This window comes from Balaenoptera ricei, chromosome 1 (assembly GCF_028023285.1).
Source record: "Balaenoptera ricei isolate mBalRic1 chromosome 1, mBalRic1.hap2, whole genome shotgun sequence".
Classification (NCBI taxonomy): Eukaryota; Metazoa; Chordata; class Mammalia; order Artiodactyla; family Balaenopteridae; genus Balaenoptera; species Balaenoptera ricei.
Genome location: NC_082639.1, coordinates 178922821 through 178944511, shown reverse-complemented (window position 1 = coordinate 178944511; position 21691 = coordinate 178922821). Strand labels below are relative to the sequence as shown.

Sequence of the window (21691 nt, the reverse complement as noted above, 5' to 3'; positions counted from 1 at the left end):
AAGGTTCCCTTTTCTTCACACCCTCTCCAGCATTTACTGTTTGTAGATCTTTTGATGATGGCCATTCTGACTGGTATCAGAAAGAGAAAAACAAATATCGTATAATATCATTTATGTGTAGAATCTGGAAAAATGATACAGATGAACTTATTGGCAAAGCAGAAATGGAGTCACAGATGTAGAGAACAAACTTAAGGTTACCAAGGGGGGGAAGAGGGGGGACGAATTGGGAGATTGAGATTGACCTATATACACTACTATGTATAAAATAGATAACTAATGAGAACCTACTGTGTAGCACAGGGAACTCTACTCAGTGCTCTGTGGTGACCTAAATGGGAAGGAAATCTAAAAAAGAGGGGATATATGTATACATATAGCTGATTCACTTTGCTATACAGTAGAAACTAATACAACATTGTAAAGCAACTACACTCCAATAAAAATTTTTTTAAAAATTAAAAAAATAAAAACTAACCTGCCTTCCCCAAAAAAAGATTCTTCTGAGTTCTGAGGATAAAGCTGACTTTTAACATTGACCCATCACCCAAACCAACCCAAAATAAACAGAACTCTAGGAGAGTTTTTGAATTTTAATGAATATTTATTAAGTGCCTCCTATATGTCAAGCATTGTTCTCTACTTACACATAAACAAGACAAAGTTCCTTCTTTCATAAAACTTACATTTTGCTGGGGGAAGGTGGGACAGTAAACAAACACATAAGTGTATAATATGTTACACTGGTTGTCTGAGAAGGCCTGGCTCTTCTGTGCAGAAATCCGAAAGAGGGGATGAAGCAAGTGAACAGGAGTTTCTAGGCAGAGGGAACAGGAGGTATAGGGGTTTTGAGATATCCATGCACATGGCTTGTTGAAGGACAATCAAAGAATCTAGTAGGACAGAGCTGGACTGAGCAAGAGAATGATGGAAAATGAATCAGGTGGGTGTTGGGAGTGTGGGATTGTGGACTGCAGATCCTGTAGGGTTTTGTAGAACATGGAAATAACTTTGGATCATTTTTGAGCGCACTGGAAAACCATTGGAGATTTTTGAGCCATGGAGTGAAAGAGGAATGATTTACTTAGTGAAGAGTGACATTGAAATCCACCCCCAGTCCACCCCTAAACATTCTCAAGGCTGAGGAAGGAATTCTAAATACATCACTCAGAGAAACTGGAAGCACTTGCTTCTCCTGGTTGGTACCTCCTGAGATGCAGAAATATCTAAGCCCAATTTGCAGCTGTCCCTGGAGGGAAGTATAGAAAGGAGTTTGGGGCAGCTTGACATGGGGGTTGGCAGCCTATATGACCACGGAAAAGGTGCTTGCTTCTCAGAGAATTCTAATGGCCAGATATTGTCTGTAGCCGCTCTAATGATAGGGTAAGACAAGATTGCCACACCGTCGATCTTTAGCATGGTGCACATGAGTGAGTTTCCTATGAGCCAGTGGATGTCTTGCAAGATGGCTAGGCCTGAGCTCCCTTGAAGTTACACTGACCATGATGGTGGGTTTTTGGGGGAGGGGGCTCCAGCAAGAAGAGTGTTTGGTGTGTCCTGTCCTGCTCTGTTGGCACCATATATCAGTTGCAGAGGGCAACACTCATGTGAGAGAACTTGGCTTTGGGGAGATCCTCATGGGTTCTCTCAAGGAAAACATACAATTGTTCAAAAAAGTGCCACCTTCCACAGAGAGGGCTTGGATGGCTATCCAGTGATGGAAGGAAAATAGTAACATTGGGAAGAGGCACATTTGAATGAAAGGGAATAGGCAAAAAAAGAGCAAGGAGGGAGAAAGGGCAAACTGGGATCAGGTACGAGCCTGTGAAATGGTGGACTCTTTGAACTACATGTGAGCTTAATATTTTGCTGGAGATGGAATGGACTTTTTTTTTTTTTTTAAGTTTTTGCTAGACTCTTTCTGGTCATGCTGCGCGGCATGCAGGATCTTAGTTCCCTGACCAGGGATCGAACCTATGATGCCCCCTGCAGCGGAAGCATGGAGTCCTAACCACAGGACCACCAGGGAATTCCCAGAATGGACTTTTTAATACTTGATCATGAATCTTAATGACTAAAATGAGACTCATAACTAAAAAATAATGTGAAGGCCATAAGGTATTCCTGAAAGGTTTTTCAAGAGTTGGGGAAAGGACATCCAAAATATTATGTTTAGGCAGCAAGTAGTAGGCAAAAAGTAAAGCCTTTCCTCCTTGTGTCTCACTGAATTAAGACAGGTACATCAACATAAATGATAAAAGCATGAGCTAGGGTTGTGGTGGTGGAAATGGAGAAGAGGAACAGCTATGAGAAGATGCTCCAAAAGAAAATAGACTAAAATTGATATTGAGTGAAATCAGGGGATTAAAAAAAATCAAAGCTAGATGTCTGCGATCATATGCAAGGCGGAGGTGCCTTTGCAGAAATGGATGTTGGAAAAATTGGGTTAGATGAGAATTAAGGCTTGAGGTTATGGAAGTGATGGGTGCCTATCATTATAGAAAATCAATAGGCAATTGAATATATGGGACTGGAGTTTAGGGAGAAAACTGGGACAGAGATCTTGAGACATCAGTATGATGAAAACTGTGAGAATATTTGAACTATTTGAGTAGCAGAGAGAGTCTTTCTGTTGAGGACACCCACAATTAATGAATGGAATTGGAATGAAACCAATAAAAGAAACCAATGAGTGATCAGGGAGCCAGGGATAAAGCGGCAGTTAAAGGCCAAAGTGAATTGGGAGGAAAAACTGGATTTTGTTGAGATGCATACAAAGGCCTCTCAAAAGCTTAGTGATTGAGCTGCTTCTGTGGGAACTGAAAAAAGTTGAGAAGTTAAAAGGAGTTTGGGAAAGAGAGGGAAGTGAGAAAATGGAAATAGTGCTGGCAGAGTCTTAAGAATAAGCTCAATATTCTGTAAGGTCTCCTAATCAAACACTGAGTTTGATGATCAGAATTCATTGGCCATCAGAACTAATATTTCCTGAAAGCCATTATGATTATCAGACTATTGACTGGATGTTTATAGCAGTTCTAAATACACTCCAAATGATCTCTTTTGAGAGGTCTTCCCATATCCTTCAAAGACCCAAGTAGACAATTCCAGTCCAAATTAAAAGCTGTCTCGTTATCCATACTGGCAAGAAGGGGAGTTGAGAATATGGATGAAGAAGTGATCTGACATTCTACATCTACAGCCCAGCATACTCCCCATTTAAAATAATAAAAGAAAACATGGCTCAAAAAAATTGTTTTTAATTGTAAAATTATTACTTCAGTATTCAAGCTATCAGTCACTGAAAAAAATCAGAGAGGGAAAATAATGATAGAAGAGATTTCCTGATATCCAGTGTCATAGTATAAAAATATACCTCAAAGTTTCACCCAAATTTGGTGAGGCAAAAAGGGGAAAGTTCTTTTCCCACAAGCTATGACCTGCCATGCCATCCTCAACCCCCAGCTATGTACTTTGAAAAGCTAGAGGGATTTCTAAATGAAGATAGTGGTTTAACCTTCATTTAGAGACACAGACCCTGTGCTGCTATCATAAGGAAGCTGGTGTGTAAAAATATCATTTATATCATTCAGGAGCTTGAGGCAAATTTTTAAACAATTATTTGTGAATGCTACAAAGACATTATTCCTCAGCCTTCTCATCAATAATACAGCCCCAAACTGATTTGGAACTGTAAAAACTGCCATGGATCCCATTAAAGGCAATGAGAGACATGATCTGTGTTCTCTCTTTCTGCTTTCCCTTGAGCTTCATGTCTGGAAACCATGCATCTTGGAATAGCAGTCCAGTCATGTAATAAAAACTCTTCCTTGTTTATGTTCTTTTCTTAGCTTATCCATTTATGGAGAATAAATAAGTGAACTTCAGAGGCAGCCCAGTACCCAGTAAAGCTGTCAGTTGCAGTGTTTGTCATATTTCAATCAAAGCCAGAGCCAGCCAGCTATCTTCATCCAGTGCAGTCTCTACATTCTCGAGGACCAGAATTAATGAATTAGCTATTGATTAAATTCTACTCTAGCAAATCCACCAAGGCAAATAAATGAACTACCCAGGGCACATGTAGGCCACGGCCAGACATGTCTGGGCTATCGATCAGTCGTTAGCATTCTTTGGGGATATAGAAGCAGCTGATGATAATATGACAAGTATGGAAAATGTGATGTAGAAACAGAGTTTGTTTCTGGAGGAGTAGCTTATAAAACTAGAAGGTTTCATCTGATCTTTCTAAATACCTTTGTGTGCTATGGCATCTTTGGTTTATATATAATGGGAAAAACATGTGTAAGTGCTTATACTGAAGATGTTGTAGTCAAAAGCAAGGTATAGGTTAAGGCCAAAGACGAAAATGACATGCTCCATGCTTATAATCAAACAGGCTGGTAGGCTATTGGTATATGTTATGAAAATATATAAAAGTTAAAATTTGCTGATGACTGCTTTTTACCAAAAATAAACAAAGATTCTAAGAAATATGTGTCTTATTAGAAACCAAAATATTCTAAATGCTATAGAAGCAAACCCTGTCTACTGACATTTATCTGGAAGGATTTCACATTTGATTTTGCATGTTGCTAATATAAAAGAGATTTTCTTAAACAAAAATAGAAACATAACTAACAAGTATACACTGCCAGAAGTATAATGAAATTACACAAACAATAACATGCACACAGGAGGCTAACTGCTTTGGTGTTGGTGTAATTTTGATTAATGGCTTGGCGCCTATATCTGCTCATTAGAGTCTTGCCTTTGGAAAATGTTGCCGTGCTACGATAGATCAGTTTAAGAAAGGAAAGACTGTACATGCCAATATTTGGTTGTGAATGATTTCCATCAGTTTTTTTGCTAGATCTTTGACCAAAAAAGAAAAAAAAAAAAGGAAATAAAGTTGCCACAAGCATTGGAATAAAGAAAAATATGGAGGGGTTTGTACTTTCTGTGCTGGTCAACATGGAGAAAGCCAGTTATAGCCTCTCTCTCCCACTGATTACTGCCAAAAAGTCTGCTCTAATTACAAAAAGCAACCACTCAAGGACTCTGAAAAGTTAACAATAGAGGCAGATAGGGAGGGGAGCCAAAACTTAAAGAGCAAACATTACAGGATGCGTTTCCCATCGTTTCCCCCCTTTGTTTGTCTCCCATCTTTAACCCAAGAGCAGCCCCAGTGTGGAACCGAGCGCTGGGCAAGCAAAATCTATGAGAGGAACCCAATCTTTCTGGCCAGAGTACAAAAAGGCCTTGCAAGCCAAAGGGTATGATGGGTATTCCTGTTTCATTATATTTCCTCTCTTTTTTCCTGCTCTGAGGATGATTCCAGCCAAGGAGCTGCACAATGGCAGTCCTGGCCAAATGAGAATCTAAAATCCTGAGAAAAAACAAGCTGTCTGACCAGAGGAACCAGGGAAAGCACCCCTGTGGTCCAGAAATCTCATTTATTTTTTCCTCTATTTTCTCTCTAATCTCACTGTCCCCCAAACAACCCCATTTATGTAAACTGTGAGGTATATTGGGAGGCTAAAATTACAAGAGAAACCATGTCTTTCTAGCCAAAGATTTGGGAAAGGAAGTCCAAGTGATGTGAAAAACATGGGGGAAATCTCAGAGAAGAGAAAGCTAGGCAGTCTACTAATTCTATACATGAACCAATACAAGGTCTAACTCACCTCCAAGCTGCACGTGCATGGTTGCCTTACAGGCAAAGGAAATCTGGGCACTGTAGCAAAGACTTTGCGATCTGAACCATTACATAATCCCCCAACTAAATACCAGATTAGCCACTGAGAGGTGCATGCGTGGGGCAGATATAAAGCAGCACAGCAAAGCTTTTGAAAGATGAACTGATATTAGAGCCATTGACCACATAAGCCAAGACAGAATTTTCAGTCTGAAGCTAACCAGTTGATTGCCTGCTGAAACAAGCAAACAAAAACTCCAACCTTCTTCAGAGGATTTTAACAGGACTCAGATCACAACCTGATATTTAAAATGTTCAGGATACAATCCCAAATCACTCAAAATTACACTAATCCAAAGAAAGCTGGAGTGGCCGTATTAGTATTAGACACAATATACATGATGACAAGAAAATTATCAGGAAGAAAAAGGAATATTACACAATGATAAAAGGATCAATTTACCAAGACACAACAATCTGAAATATATATGCACCTCATAATAAAGCAACAAAATACACAGGGCAAAAACTGATAGTTCTAAGAAAGAAATAGATAAGCCCACAGTTACATTTGGAGATTTCAACATGCCTCTCACAATATTTGATAGAACAACCAGGAAGGAAATCATTAAATGTATAGATGACCTGAACATCACTATCACTCAACTCGACCTAATTGACATTTATAAAATGCTCTGACAACAGCAGAACACACATTCTCCTCAAGTACACATAGAATATTCACCATGATAGATCATATTATAGGCCATAAAATAAACCTTAACTAATGTGAAAGAACTGAAATCATAAAACCACATTTCAGACCATAACAGAATGGTACTAGAAATTCACATTCACAACATATCTGAAAAACCTCAAAATATTTGGGAATTAAGCAAACCACTTCTAAAATAATTCGTGAGTCAAAGCAGAAGTATTAAGAAAATTAAAAAGTATTTTGAACTAAATGAAAGAAAATGCAACATTTCAAACTTTCTGAGATTCAACTGAAGCAGGGCTTAGAGGAAAACTCATAACTTTACATGGCTCTAGTCAAAAGGAAGAAAGATCTCAAATCAATAATGTAAGCTTTCCTCTCTAAGAAACTGGAAAAAAGAAGAGTAAGATAAATCCAAAGCAAGAAGAAGAAAAAAATCAATAAAGAGCAGAAATCAATGAAATGGAAAACATAAAACAATAGAGAAAAAGCAATAAAACCAAAAGATGGTTCTTTGAAAAGATCCACAAAATTGATAAAACCCTAGACTGATTGACTATGAAAGAGAGAAGACACTTATTACCGTTATCAGAAATGAAAGAATGCAAATAAATCCAGACTTTACACACATTACAACTTTCTGCCCACAAATTTGACAAATTTGGTGGAATTAACCAATTCTTTGCAAACACAAGATTACAGATCTCACTCAAGAAGAAATAGATACTTTGAATCATCCTACACTGTTAAGGAAATTGAATTCTGAGTAAAATACCTTTCAACAAGGAAAACTCTAGGCAAAGGTGAGTTTCACTGGTGAATTCTACCAACATTTAAGACATAAATACCTTTTCACACAATCTCTTCCAGAAAATAGCAGAGGAGAGAATATTTTCCAACTTATTTTATGGGGCCAGAATTACCATGTTACCAAAACCAGGCGAAGACTTTACAAGAAATAAAAACAGTTCAATATATTTTATGAGGATAGTCATAAACATCCTCAATAAGATAACAGCAAATTGCATGTATAAAAAGGAAAATACATCACAACCAAGTGGGGTTTATCCAGATAACACAGACTAGTTAATTATTTGAAAATCAATCTATATAATTAACCATATTAACAAATTATATCCAAAAAAGGCATTTAACAAAATTCAATATCCATTTATGATAAAAACTCTCAGCAACCAGAAATAAAAGAGAAGACTTCAACCTGATAAAAGGTATCTCTAAAAAATTCATAGGTAACATCACATGTAATGGTAAGAGAATAGGAACAAGTCAAGGGTGTCCGCCTTATTGAATGAGCCAAGGCAATAAGGCAGGAAAAAGAAGTAAAAGACACACAGATTGCAAAGGAAGAAATAAATTGTTTCTTTTTGCAGAGGATCTGTGCAGACCCAGGGAATCTACAAAAAAGCTCCTAAAAGATCTTAAAACTCATAAGGAGTTTAGCAAGGTTGCTGCATACAAGGTCATTATACAAAAATTAATTGTGTTTCTACACCCTAGCGATAAACAATTGGATTTCAATGTTTGTAAAGAACCATTAAGAGTAGTACTCCCTAAAATAAATAGTAGGTATAAATCTAATGAAATATGTGTAGGATCTGAACACTGAATTCTACAAAACACTGATGAAATAAATGAAAGAGGATGCAAATAAACGAGCAATATGCTGTATTTATGAATTGGAAGATGTGGTATTGTTAAGGTGTCAATTCTCCCTGTATTGAACTATAGATTAAATGCAGTCCTAATCAAAATGACAGAAGGATTTTATAGATATTGACAAGCTGATTCCAAATTTATATGGAAAAGCAAAGCAATGAGAAAGGTCAGAAAATTTTTTTAAAAAGCTTAAAGTTGAAGAACTCATAATACATGATTTTACAACTTACTGTAAAGCTACAGTAATTAAGATTGTATGATATTGGTAAATGAATATGCACATTGATAAACTGAACAGAATAGAGAGTTCAAAAATGGCCTATAAAATGTGTTAAATTGATTTTGACAAAGGTCTAAAAGCAGTTCAAAGAAGAAGATATAGTCTTTCCAACAAATTGTGTTGGAAAAATTGGATATCCCTATGCAAAGACGTTAACCTTGACCCACACCTCAGTTTTTAGAAAAATTAACATAAAATGAATCATAGACAGAAATTCAAAATGTAAACATATGAAACTTCTAGAAGAAAAAATAAGAGGAAATCTTTGTGACTTGACTCAGGTAAGGATTTCTTAGATACAACACCAAATGCACAGCCCATGAATGAAAAAAGTGATAAACTGAACTGTATTGAAATTTAAAACTTTGCTCTAAATAAAAACAATTAAGAGAATGAAAAGACAAGCCATAAATGAGAGGAAAATATTTGCAAATCATATATCTGACAGAAAAATTCAAATATACTTTAAAAATCTGAACTCAACGATAAGAAAGCAACAAATCCAAGTAAAAAATTAATAAAATATTTGAAAAAGCACTTCACCAAAGGAGAAAACAAATGCCAAAAAAGCATTTGCAAAGATGATCAATATCATTAATCCTCATGGAAATAAATGTAAATTAAAACCATAATGACACATCACTAAACATCTATTAAAATAGCTAGAGAGAGAGAGAGAGGAAAAATTCTTGCAGAATATCAAGTTCTAGCAAAGATGAGAAGCAACTGGAATTCTCATACAATGCTAGTAGGAATGCAAGATGTTACAGTCACTTTGGAAATTGGTTTGCCAGTTTCTTTTTTTTTAATTAATTTTTATTGGAATATAGTTGCTTTACAATGTTGTGTTAGTTTCTACTGTACAGCAAAGTGAATCAGCTATAATAAGTATACCTATATTCCCTCTTTTTTGGATTTCCTTCCCGTTTAGGTCACCACTGAGCATTGAGTAGAGCTCCCTGTGCTATACAGTAGGGTCTCATTAGTTATCTATTTTATACGTAGGATCCATAGTGTATATATGTCAATCCCAATCTCCCAGTTCATCCCATTCCCCACCTTTCTTGGTGGTTTCTTATAAAGTAAGTAAAATATAAACTTATCCTATGATTCCGCAATCCAACTCTTAGTTATTTACCCACATGAAATGAGAATCTACGTTCATGTTACATACATAATGTTTATATCAACTTTATTCATAGTCACCAAGAACTGGAAACTACCCAAATGGTACCCAAACTGTGGTATATTCATACAATGGAATACTATTCAGTAACAAAAATTAACAAACTATTAATATGTGCAATAACATGGATGAATCTTAAATGCATTATGCGGAGTGAAAGGAGCCAGGCTTAAATGGCTACAAACAGTATAATTCCACTTATATGACAACATGGAACAGGCAAAATTATAGAGAACAGAACAGAGAGGTGTTTGCTCAGTTTGGAGGAGGGTGGAGGAGGAAGTGGTTATAAAGGGCCAGTGTGAAGAAATATTCTGACATAATGGAACAGTGTTATATCTTAATTGTAGTGGTGCTCATATGTTTGACAAGTTCATATGTACTTGTCAAAACTTGTAAAACTGTAAAGCAAAAAAGAGTGTATTTTACTATATGTAAATTAAAAAACAAAATAAAAAAATTAAGAGAATAATTAAAAAGTAAACAAATTTAGGAAACCCAGAATCTTTTTGGAAGTTTAATTCATTGTTAAAACTAGGCAGTTCTCTTCACACCCTTGTCAGGTTTTACAGAATCTATATTTTTTTCTCTTCACCTGTCTTAAATTGCCTCTCTGCTAATCCAAAACAATATCAGTTGATATCTGACTGAGTATGGAATTGATAAGACGAAAAGGTTCTTTTTTTAATTCAGAATTTTAAGGCATTGTTTCATTGTTTTCTTAGCAACGAATGTTGCTGTTTATAGTCTGATAATGCCATTCAAATTCCCAATGCAGTATGTACACTATCTGTCTTTTCCTCCTGGAAGTTTTTTGGATGTGATTTTTTTAACCTGGTATTTTGAAATGTCCTGATGATATCCCTTTATTGGCTCTTATTTCAATCACTGTGCTAGTATCTATAGTAGCTTTTAATCTACATACTGGTATCTTTGGTTCTGGGATATTGTCTTTTCCTTTTTTTGGTGGTGGGGGGCATATTTTCTTGTTATTTTTCTTTGATTATTTTCCCCCTTCTTTTTCCTCTGTTCTCTCTTTCTGGTACTCTTATTATCCAAATATTTGATTTCCTGGATTTTAAATTTTTTTCTTAAAAATTTCATTTGTATTAACATATTTGCTTTTTATTGCACTTTCAGAGACTTTATCTTAAATTTCCAATTCAGCTCTCACACTTTTAATTTCCATGAGGTACTCCCCCCCACCCCTCACATCCTGCTTTACTTTGATTCTTTTTTCCAAGTAGGAGTTTTTGGTGTTGTTTTATAGATAGAGGATGTCTTTTTATCCCTCTAAGATTGTTATGGATTTTTTCCTCATCCTGCATTGTCCCTGTGTCTATTGTATTACTCTTCTGTTTTAATTTTGTTTCTTTTCATCTTTGAGATTAAAAAAAGATGACTAGAAGCTTTATATTGTATATGAGTGAGGCTTGTTGACTGATGTACTTTACTACTGTGTGACGAGGTGGTTAGCTACCTCTTCTGTTAGGTGATTCCTATCTGCTAGTTCCTGGAAGTATTTTATTTGGAGTCATTCAAACTTTTCCAGAGAAGAATGCCCTTCTTGTATGGAAACATTTATGACTAGATATTTGTTTCTAAAAACAGAGCTGGGGAAAGCCACTGAGGTGCCATCATTCTAATTGTAGTCTACCACTTTAACATGATTTTTACCTTTGCCCCTCATCCCGGATTTCCACTGTGCCTAGTAGCCCTAATTCCTAAATACCTCTGTTCAGTTTCTTGAGAAAAAACTTCTAATCTCCTGGTGATGGAATATGCCACATGGAGGAAGAGAAATAGACACATGGATGAATAATACAGAGGTAGGCAACCTTGCATTCTGTAATGGCTAATTTTATGTGTTAACTTGACTGGGCCACAAGGTGCCCAGACATTTGGCTAAACATAATTTCTGGGTGTATCTGCAAGGTTGTTTCTGATGACATTAGCATTTGAATCTGTAGACTCAGTAAAGCAGATTGCTCTCCATAATGTAGGCGGGCATATCACCCAATCAGTTGAGGGTCTGAGTGGAATGAAAAGGTGAAGGAAGGGAGAATTTCCTCTCTCTGCCTGACTACCTGATCTAATCAGTCTTCTCTCACTCTCAGACTTGGACGGGGATTTATTCCATTGGCACCTCTAATTCTCACAACTTTGGACCTGAACTGGGACTACACCCCCAGCTTTCCTGAGTCTTCACTTTTGGTTTTGTTTCTCTGGAGAACCCTGACTAATTACAGGTCCCAACCACTCTTTTTTAAACTTTCAGCTTTGAACTTTACCCCATCTTCCTCTCCTTCACAATTCTGAAAGCTTGTTAAGTGCTCAGCCACTGAGGTTCTCTGCAGAGCAAATTTGTTTTGTGTCATTATCTCCACCAACACTTTGGTTGTAAATTTCACCACTGTACAAAGTCATTTGCCTCTCCCTGCCAAATACTGCTTTCAAAAACTGTGTTAAAGTCTCTCTTCTGTTATTGTCATCTGCTTTGTTATTTTCCTTGCTCTTGTTGTATACCCTTTTTAATGTTTTTGCCACCGATTTACTATATTTGGGGATAAGCAGTCTTTAACCACAACTAAAAAATATTTTTTCTCTGTTATCATCTGCAAGCATCTTCTTAAAAAAATATCTTAGAGGCAGAGAAACATATGGGTATTTGCTCAATTTCTAAAAAAGCTTGCATATTATTTTTAGCTACATGTAAATATGTAATCTAAGACATAGTCCCTTATGCCATTCACCTGAGCTTGAGTCATAGGGATGCTAACAGGCAAGAAATGTGACAACATCCACCCACCTACCTATACTTCTTCCTGGAGTTCTTTAAGAATGAATTCAAATGTCACATCTTTCATGACGCCTTCACTGATAATCATGGGTAGAGCTTGGTATTTTTTTATGCACTTCTTGCACATTATAAACTTCTGTTGTAGTGTTTCTCACACTGTCCTATAAATATTTGTTTAGGGCAGTGTCTCCCACAGTAGACTGGAACTGTGAAAATTTAGAAGCATGTCTTATACTTCTTTGTATTACTTTCACTTCTTATATTATTATACCCACAAGTGTGTTTGCTGAAAAAATAAATAAAGCTTTTTGGTATCCCTTAAACTTGACCATTTTCCCCCTACAAGGTAGGCAATCCTGTGGATAGGTGGGCAAAATCTGCTGAGGGAATTATCAATTAATTAACATATCCTACATTAGATAGATATCATCATGTGTTTTATAGATGTACTCAAGAAGACAAGATATGACTTTTGCTCCGAACATCTAAGAATACAATTACTTGAGTTTTTCTAATTATTTTAATCATTAGTTCCCCAAATCAGTACAGATACTTTTGAACTGATTAACAAAAAAAGACTTAGAAATTTCAATACGTCATAAAGGAATCCTTCAGAATTGAAATATTTTATAACAGGTTGATTATTTTAGCCAGTGTGCATGTGTGCACATGGGGTATGTGTATGTGTGTATGTGTGTATAGATGAAGGGTGATTCATTTGGTTGGGGTGAAAGTATGATGTGGGAATACTCAGGTTTCTTTCTCTAAGGCTTGACTTGATACAGAGAGATGAAAACTTAATATCACTTTTGGCTTGGGAAACTTGATGTTAAATCTTTTTCTTCTTATTGCTATTTTGAATTGAAAAGAGGCTCACTTTCAAACTATGGTCACTGCTCAGCAACAAAAGTATACAGAAAAATAAAGGGATTCTATGAAGAATCTGATAAAATTGGTAATGGTTATCCAATAATTTATCTCCCGTTATTTTACAGATGTTTCTAGCTTTAGGGGAACCTGATATCTATAAATCTAATTTTTTCAAAGAGATTAAGTTAGAAGGTAGTCATTCTAGTTAAAGTTGTATTATTTGCCTCACAAAAGGATTTACCGAAGGACAACTTTTCCATGCACCTCAGCATTTGTTCACAGATTACTGAGTAAAAGGAAGTGAAGCTGGGCAATCAGGGATATCAAAGCCTAAATGTTAGGCGACATGTCTATTGAAGATCAATACCTAATAATATCAAACATTTGATTTACACACATATTTATAGTAATCTACTAAATAAGATTGTCATGGCTAGGATGATACCTTTGATTTTTATTTTCATTGTTTATGATCAGTTCTTCAGATTAATTGACAAAAAATTTGTACCTTGAAGTGATGCCATGAATTGTGGGAGCTGGTATATCACTTGGACTATCTTCCATGGTGGTGATTTGGGTTCCATTGCTTTTCACACAGGCATATTTTGTGCAGACTTCAACCTGCAAATGTTAGTTTAGAAAAGAATAATTGCAAATACTTTCAAAATACAGACTGCCGATGGACTGAACCCCACCCACCCTCATTTCACAGGAGTCTCTTATAGTTCTCTACAGCATCTTAGGGTTTAATCAATCTTAATTTTTTATGTTAATTGAGTCTGGTGGGAAAGGTCAAAATAAAGCATAGAAATGAGCTCAGAACAATTGATCTAGTGATTCAAATGGTGATGTTTAGTTTCTGGTTCCAACCATTCAGAAAGAGACAGACATATTCATCTATTTAGAGCACAGTTAAGGAAGGGAGGATGTTTAGGTGACAGTTGGCAAGCATAATATGTTATCACTGCATACTGCTCTCTGGATCTATAACAAGATAGGGTAATGATGATATCTTCTGGAAGTCTTGACACTTTATAGCAAGTAGCCCCAATGCTAATGTCTAATGGAAGAAAAATGAGGTCTAGGGAAGCTTTCCAATATGGCTGAGCTATTTTATATCCATTTGTTCCAGCTGCAATTGTATTTTTACCTTAATCACAGCAGAAACTCATCACTCACCCTTTAATTCTGCCACCTAATCTGAATAAAAACTGAGGAGGGTGGAATAACTAAAGATTAGAAATCAGGTTCATCAAGCATCAGTAATACAGAAGGAACATATTCAACAAGAGGGGGGAGAGACAGATGAACATACAGGAGGTCGCTCGTGGACAATCTACAAAGCGACACTCTTCTGCTCTCCATTAAAATCTAAACCAAAGAGGAACTGCACTTTTTCCAATGTTAATTTACTTTCAGCATTTAATACATAAATGGAGGATACTAGATACTGATGAATCTTAAACACTCATCCTGAGCCTTTCAGCAACACAGTTCTCTGAATTTCAACTGGCATTTGAGGAAAGACAAATGCACTATTTGTTATATTTAGTAGCTACGTTGCTTTGTTCATGGGGCAGTTTGCACCTAAATAGGAGTTTTTATAATGCTGTTGTGTGATTTATTTATGCCACATAGCATTTTGAGCTAACATTTAGTAGATATTTAAACACTGTCAAGGCTGTTTACTCTGAATATGTCCAATGAAACCCCAAACAACTTACAGGCAGATGAACTTAAAATATGCTTGTTATAATAGAATTAAGGACAATAAAACTTCATGCATATTGGGAAATATTTGACTATATGATGCGTAGTGAGATAACTCAAAATCAACTCAACTGAATCTTTTATATGCCAAATATTATGATGGGTACTTGCTCAGATAATTTTATTGAATCTTTACAACTCCACGTTCAGAAGTTTGTAAATGAAGGGGTCAGAGGGATCAAGCTGATAAGATATGAAATATCTGATTCAGGCTTTACTGTACCCTATTGCCTTATTATCTAAATAATAAGCATAGCTTTAAGTTCTAAACTTAAGTGTATTTAAATGATTCTCCAGAAAGCTTTTACTTTGACTTTAGAGAAATGTGTCAATATTTTCACTTCCCTGATAATGCAATATTCTAAGTCTCCATCTTTGGGGCATAAAAAGAGATAAAATTGAATTAAAAATTGAAATGCTTATTCCCTTTAAAAAGGGATATGTAAAATGATTCATTCAAAAAAGCAGATGCTTTGGTGCATCTACATGTCTGCTTTAAAATCAATGGCTATTTTACAGAGGGGGTTAGTATAGAGAATCTTAGTTTTAAAGTATTAGGCATATCAGTTAAGCGCATATTTTAAATGGAGCCAAATCATCCTTGACATCAGAAACAAAAATCTTTGAAATCTGATATTCAAATTTCCAGTAATGCAACAACTATTTCAAGTGCAGTATTTCTGGATTGTGAGGAGCCTCACAAAAATACAGTTATTAAGAATAAGAACATCTTATAACAAAATTTAAGTATTAGATTCTAATTTGGTCTTTTGTCTCCTCATCTGTTTCCATGTCCCAAATTGGATGAAAATGCACTCTCCTCAGGCCATTAGTGACTCAAACCAATAGGTCTGAGTGAAGCCTGTCAGAGTAGAACATGCCTGGAACGCTTACATGTCAACTCTTGCTCTATGGTTGGAAGGCTGATGCTGGATATGCATGCACAGTATCCAGTGATCTCACCCCCAGGATGTATTTTGAGTCCTGTAAAGCAAATGAATAAGCTGCCTTTCAAGGGCTCAGTTGGCTTTCTCCACCAGGGTCCCAAAGAGGAAAATACAGCAAATCCTTCATCACCTTCCTATGCTAACCTTGTTCATAAAGTTATATTTCTACTTATTTTGAATGTGATTTTCATTTTATAATGTGATTGATGAGTGACACATATACATAGATTCACTCTAAGAGTCATGAACAAAAGTATCAGTCCACTGGTCCAGGCTAAGGTAACTTAGGTGGGTGGATGGGAATCATGGAACATAATAAAAAATAATCAATGTACATTTCTTCTTTTATGAAATATCTTTTTATGTCATTTTCTTAGGAAGCTAGGCCTAGTAGTGGGAGAGGCTAATGCACTGGTTGTAGTCAGATGATTACATATGTTTCACCTTCAAACGTGTGGGAAAGAAGGGGTTGGGAAAATGTCCACTTAATGAACAGAGCCAGGGAAGTTTTCTGTGGTCAAATACAACTTCCACACTTAATATCTTCTGAAAAATATTTAAAAAGCTCTTATAAATTTTAGAAGGAGCATAGTTTATTTAAAAATTTACCAAATGGCAACCCTTCTCTATAAACTTTGAACTTCTGAAACATTCTGTTTTTATCATTAATTTTTGCATTTGGCCTTGTTATCTTTTATATCCTAGTGCTCTGACAAGATTTCCAATTCCTTGAAGATAAGTTCCTTGTTTTATATGCCTTAATATTCTTTATATTTTTTCTACTTTTAAGATCAGTACATCTCAAAGAGATCTAGGAGTTGGCTCTCAAATGGTCAACGCACTCTCTGAAATTGCATGTTAACTTTTGTCATATAAACATCAAAATATACACATTTTTCTAGGGCAATGTGCACTGACTTCAACAGATTCTCAAAGAGGCCCAAGGGCAAAAAACTTAAATACAATTGCTTTCATATAGGTGAGGATCATTGAACATTTGTTGAAGGATGAACAGATATATTTCTTTCATCCTCATATAAAATCTTTTAATATTTTTCATCTGCAATACATTCACTTATTTTTGTTATTGGTGTTGGGTTCAGAATCACAGAGTGCTAGAGGGGGATAGAATGTTTTCAGTCATCTAGTCCTTTGCTCTTACAAAAGAGACAATCAACACCAAGAGAGGTTACATAACTTCCCTAAAGTTATTACATTTAGTAAGTAGCAGAAATAGGAGTAGAAAGAATATCTCCGCAGTTATAGGCTAATTCTGGTTTTGTTATCAGTAAAAGAACAAGGAAAAAGGCAAGCTGCTTGGCAAGACTGACTGCAAACACATGGTTTGCTTCCTTTTGCCAGTGACAATACCATCACCATCCTCATCACCATCACTTTCCACAGTCCCATTATCCCCTCTCCAGTGACTCGTGTGTTTGCCCGCAGCAAACAGATTTAATCCAGATCAATTTCCCTCTTTTCTCTCCCCTTCCCCACCAAATAAATCATGTGTAACCAAGATGGAAGGTATCCACGAAGAGACATAACCCAGCATGTTTTATTTAACACACCCATAAGCTTAACCTTCAAAAAAACAACGTTCTAACCTGAATGTCATAGATCGTTAAGGGAGACAGGTCTCCCAGAATGAAAGACCCAGGCACATTTATTCCAGTCTTGTAGAGCTGATTATTTACATAGACAGAATATTCAGTGACAACACCATTTGGGTTTGAAGGAGCTGTCCAGATGACACGTACAGCTGTACTGTTGATGATGACAACCTCTGGAGGAAGCATGCCCTGAGGCTCTGGAATTAAAGGAAGAAACTGAATTAACTCCAGCTGCCTCTGAAAAAGCACTTGTTAAACTAAATGCCGATTAGTATTTAGGTTGAGTGAAGGGTTTGTTGCTTATCTGCTTTCCTCTGATGAAGTTATCACAGTCTGTAGTCCTCTGTAAATTGGCTTATTATACTCTCAGTTAGAAACCATGAGAATTGGTGGTAAAATGCTTTATACCACCAGCGTAGTGCTAATCTTCAATACTATGTGACCAGTGGGATATGATGATAAATTATTCACCCAACTGCACCACTAACACATATCTATTATTTGTCTCCTTTCCCATCCCTGCACTCCTCCAAACCTCTCAGGGAAGAAAAAAAAGAAAGAAAGAAAATTTGCTCCTTAAGCAAAAAAAATATAACTCCAATATATCGAGGCTGGTGGAACGTGAAAAATCATTTGATGTTACTAGATTGTAACTCAAGCAATATGAAGCAATAATGCAATATTGTCATTATGTAAATGATTTGGAATGTTGATTACCATAGGTAATGATGAAATCTAACATTAGAAAAAAAATCTTGCTTGGCGTTAAATTATACAATTATTCAAGCATGTCAGAAATAACTATGCAAAGACCTATTTTTATCATAAGAGCCCATCTTAACTAGTTGAAAAATTGTCCTTGTGATCCATTCTATTTTATAAACAAAAGGTGTCAACCTTTGGCACCACGAAGGGAAATGGGTTCCACACTTAAAGTGCTCTGTTAATGACCTGGAACGCTTGCTTGGAGGTAATGATATTATAATGTTTATAATGAGACTTTAGAAAGCCAAAAAGATTAGAAAGACCATTCCAAACACATTCCAGATTCACAAGTTGCTTCCCTTGCTTCCTCCCCCTTGCTAACTGGCTTAGAAATGAGTCACAGGCAATTTTTCTCAGCGGCTGAACTTCCACCTACCATTTCTGGTGACTCAGGGAGGGCCCTCGCTGTGCTTGGCTGTCGTTGTGAATAGCATCCTGCTTCTGAGAGCAATTCTTAAAAAAAAATGTTTCTAAATGTCACCGTGTATTGATGTGAACTCAGCTCCCAACTAAGCATACACTGAAAAGAACAGGAACAAACTGGGCTAATATCCCATGATTGGAGCCTTGTGCCGCTGTCTCCACGGGACCACTTATTGATCTGCCACTTGACGACAGCCAGCACTTAAGCATTTTGGCTCCGACCCCCTTCCCTCCAACACCGGAAATTTTATAATGGAAGGATGACTGATCTCAGCCTCAGCGAGAATCAATCAATTTCATTCGCATCTCTGAAGCCAAGCATCCCTTGAAATCTGGACTCACCGCCGTCGCAAGTGGTTGCATGCAGCACTTCACTGTTAATGCTGGCAACTCCGTTGAAAACAGAGATAAAAATCCGATACTCTGTGTTTGGATTTAAGTGGCCAATGACATGAGAGTTTACATCTGGGAGGATTTTTCGAGATTCATTGGCGGTAGCAGAACTCCAAAAAAGTGTATAATATTCAACATCACCTTGTAGGTCTTGAAAAGCTGTTAACAATTAACACAGGACACTGTAAATGTAGCTGATATAAAAGGGTCTCGGGGGAAAAGACAGAGAATACACTCTATCATTAGCTATTCCTAGAATGAGAAAAGGGAAAGCTTATGGAATTTTCCTTAGAGGGGTGCTGGGTTTTACCTTTTCATCAACAAAGGTGATTCCACCCCCATCTCATAATTAATTGCATAGAGTCTTAACTTCATAGGAAAATAAACTTTGAAATTTCCTTTAAATATTTTAATTATGCTACTGGGTTGGCCAAAAAGTTCGTTCGGTCAGTGAATACATGGTTCAATAAAGTTCTTGGTTAAAATGAAAACTGTCTTTTATTTTCACTTAAAACCAAATGAACTTCTGGGCCAACTTAATATTTATAAGTATACAACTAATCTTCAAAATTTTGATATAATACTTATGAAAGGAAATTGAGTAAAATAAAAATATGCAGTACAGGGAAAAACTTCTGATCATAAGTAATAGTTCTAGAGAGAACTCTATGCTAATACAAATGAGGGCATGTCCTGACACAGATTCTAAAACTTGAGGAATTTTTTAACTTGCTAACAAAATCTGCTAAATGATACCTGGAAGAATGTTTAGACAGATACCCTGTTATGTGCACTGTTGATGTAGCAGAGTGAAGTAGTATGCTCTCCTTAAAGATTCACTCAGTAGGATCCTAGGATGATATTTGAATTTTGATCAAGGCTCCCATCCTTTTCTCCTAGTTCACTGTTGTCTGTATGATGTAGACAAGCTCTTAAAGGATGCCGAAATCAATTGCTTACTGTCTCACAAATATAACTCATCAATTCCTCAGCCCTTGTCCTTTCAAAGACCAGTTTGTTGTTTTCTTTTTCCTTTCACCCAATTTCTCCATTCTTGCACTAAGCTCTTCTCATGATTTTCCTACTATGATGCTTTAAAAAGAAAACACTCAGATTTTCTTAGGTAGAAAATAGCATACTGCTCTGCTTCCATTAGCATTATTTTTGAAGACCTTAAGCAGGATCTATTACCTTGATTTGTGTTAGGGTTGGGGGTTGGAGTTTTGTATGTAAAAGCTCCTAAAATTGTATGTAAAAGATTGTGTTAACACTGTTCTGCAGCACTAAGCAAGGATGGGGAGGGAAAGGTGGCATTTCTCTTTATGGTTATTGAAGTACAGTGTCTCTAATATGTGAGATCCTGGCGTATGGCCATGAAAAGGAATATGGTTATTGAAGTACAGTGTCTCTAATATGTGAGATCCTGGCGTATGGCCATGAAAAGGAATATGGTTATTGAAGTATAGTGTCTCTAATATGTGAGATCCTGGCGTATGGCCATGAAAAGGAATACGGTTTTGGGAACTGCATGACTTTCTTTTAAGAACCCCTGTTCATTAAGATCTTGGGGGGGTCTTACATCAAAACTGAATGCTGGTTTGATTTTTATTTTTTGTTTGTTTCCTGAGCACACTACCACTTTGGCCTAACATCCAGCAATAGTTAAAAACATTTGGTATGCCAGTATAGTTGAAAGAGTTTATAGTAAGAGATCTTTAGCAACTACTTTGGAAAACTCTGGAGATAGAGTTGTTTCTTTTCTCTGATGTCACAAAACGTAAGCACCTTTAATAATGAGGTCATTATAATGCATTGTCAGGAACTGGCTATTCGTGTCCATTGATATTTTCCCAAATGATAATATTTGTCGAGTACAGCAAAGTCACTGGTTCTGCGAGGGCAAAAGTTCCTTCTATCATTAGAATTATTTTCTGCTGCCCTACAGTACAGTTCCTCATTAATTTATGGCAGCTAAGATATAATAGAAAGTCTGCTAGATTTGAAGTTCTTGTTGTATTTTAGCTTGTTACATGAGCAGGCAGGTTAGAAATTCAAGCCCTAAAGATATAGTATTAATGAAGTGCTTTCAAATTCTACTCAGAAATATAAATGGATTTTACCAGGGTTAAATGTGCCTGATATCTCTTCTATCAAGTTCCAAGGAATGGACCTGTGTATATACACTGAAAATATTGGGGCTAGCACCATACATTCAAGATGAGCCAAGATCATATGACAGTATCTGGATGAAGTGTCATTAAATGCCCATTCTTAGCCATGCGCCATACATCAACCCCCTGAAATAGAACAGAATCTGTTGTCCCAAAGAAGAAAGGAAAAGATGGGGTTCAGTTCCACTGGTTCCATCTTACTCCATGAGATGAGACTCTTCTAACCAGAAACAGGCAGCATCTCTAGGCAACAGGGGCCAGGTTTCAGCACTGCCCTGCCTCTCACCATCTGCTTCAACATTCCTCTTTCTTCCTTCATTGACATTACAGTGCAGAGTCCAAAACACAGAAAAACAGTAGCAACACATTAAATAGATTAAATGATC

At 36.4% G+C, this 21691-nt stretch overlaps 1 protein-coding gene across 1 annotated transcript in view; it reads right to left on the bottom strand.

Annotated features, from left to right (window-relative positions):
* Positions 1-21691, bottom strand: part of USH2A (usherin) — a 775536-nt gene that overhangs the window by 217453 nt on the left and 536392 nt on the right. The window contains exons 44-46 of the mRNA XM_059905730.1: positions 19084-19293; positions 17548-17750; positions 13732-13844 (exon numbers count right to left, since the gene is read on the bottom strand). Coding sequence (XP_059761713.1) covers positions 13732-13844; positions 17548-17750; positions 19084-19293 — 526 coding nt within the window. The remainder of the gene's footprint in view (positions 1-13731; positions 13845-17547; positions 17751-19083; positions 19294-21691) is intronic.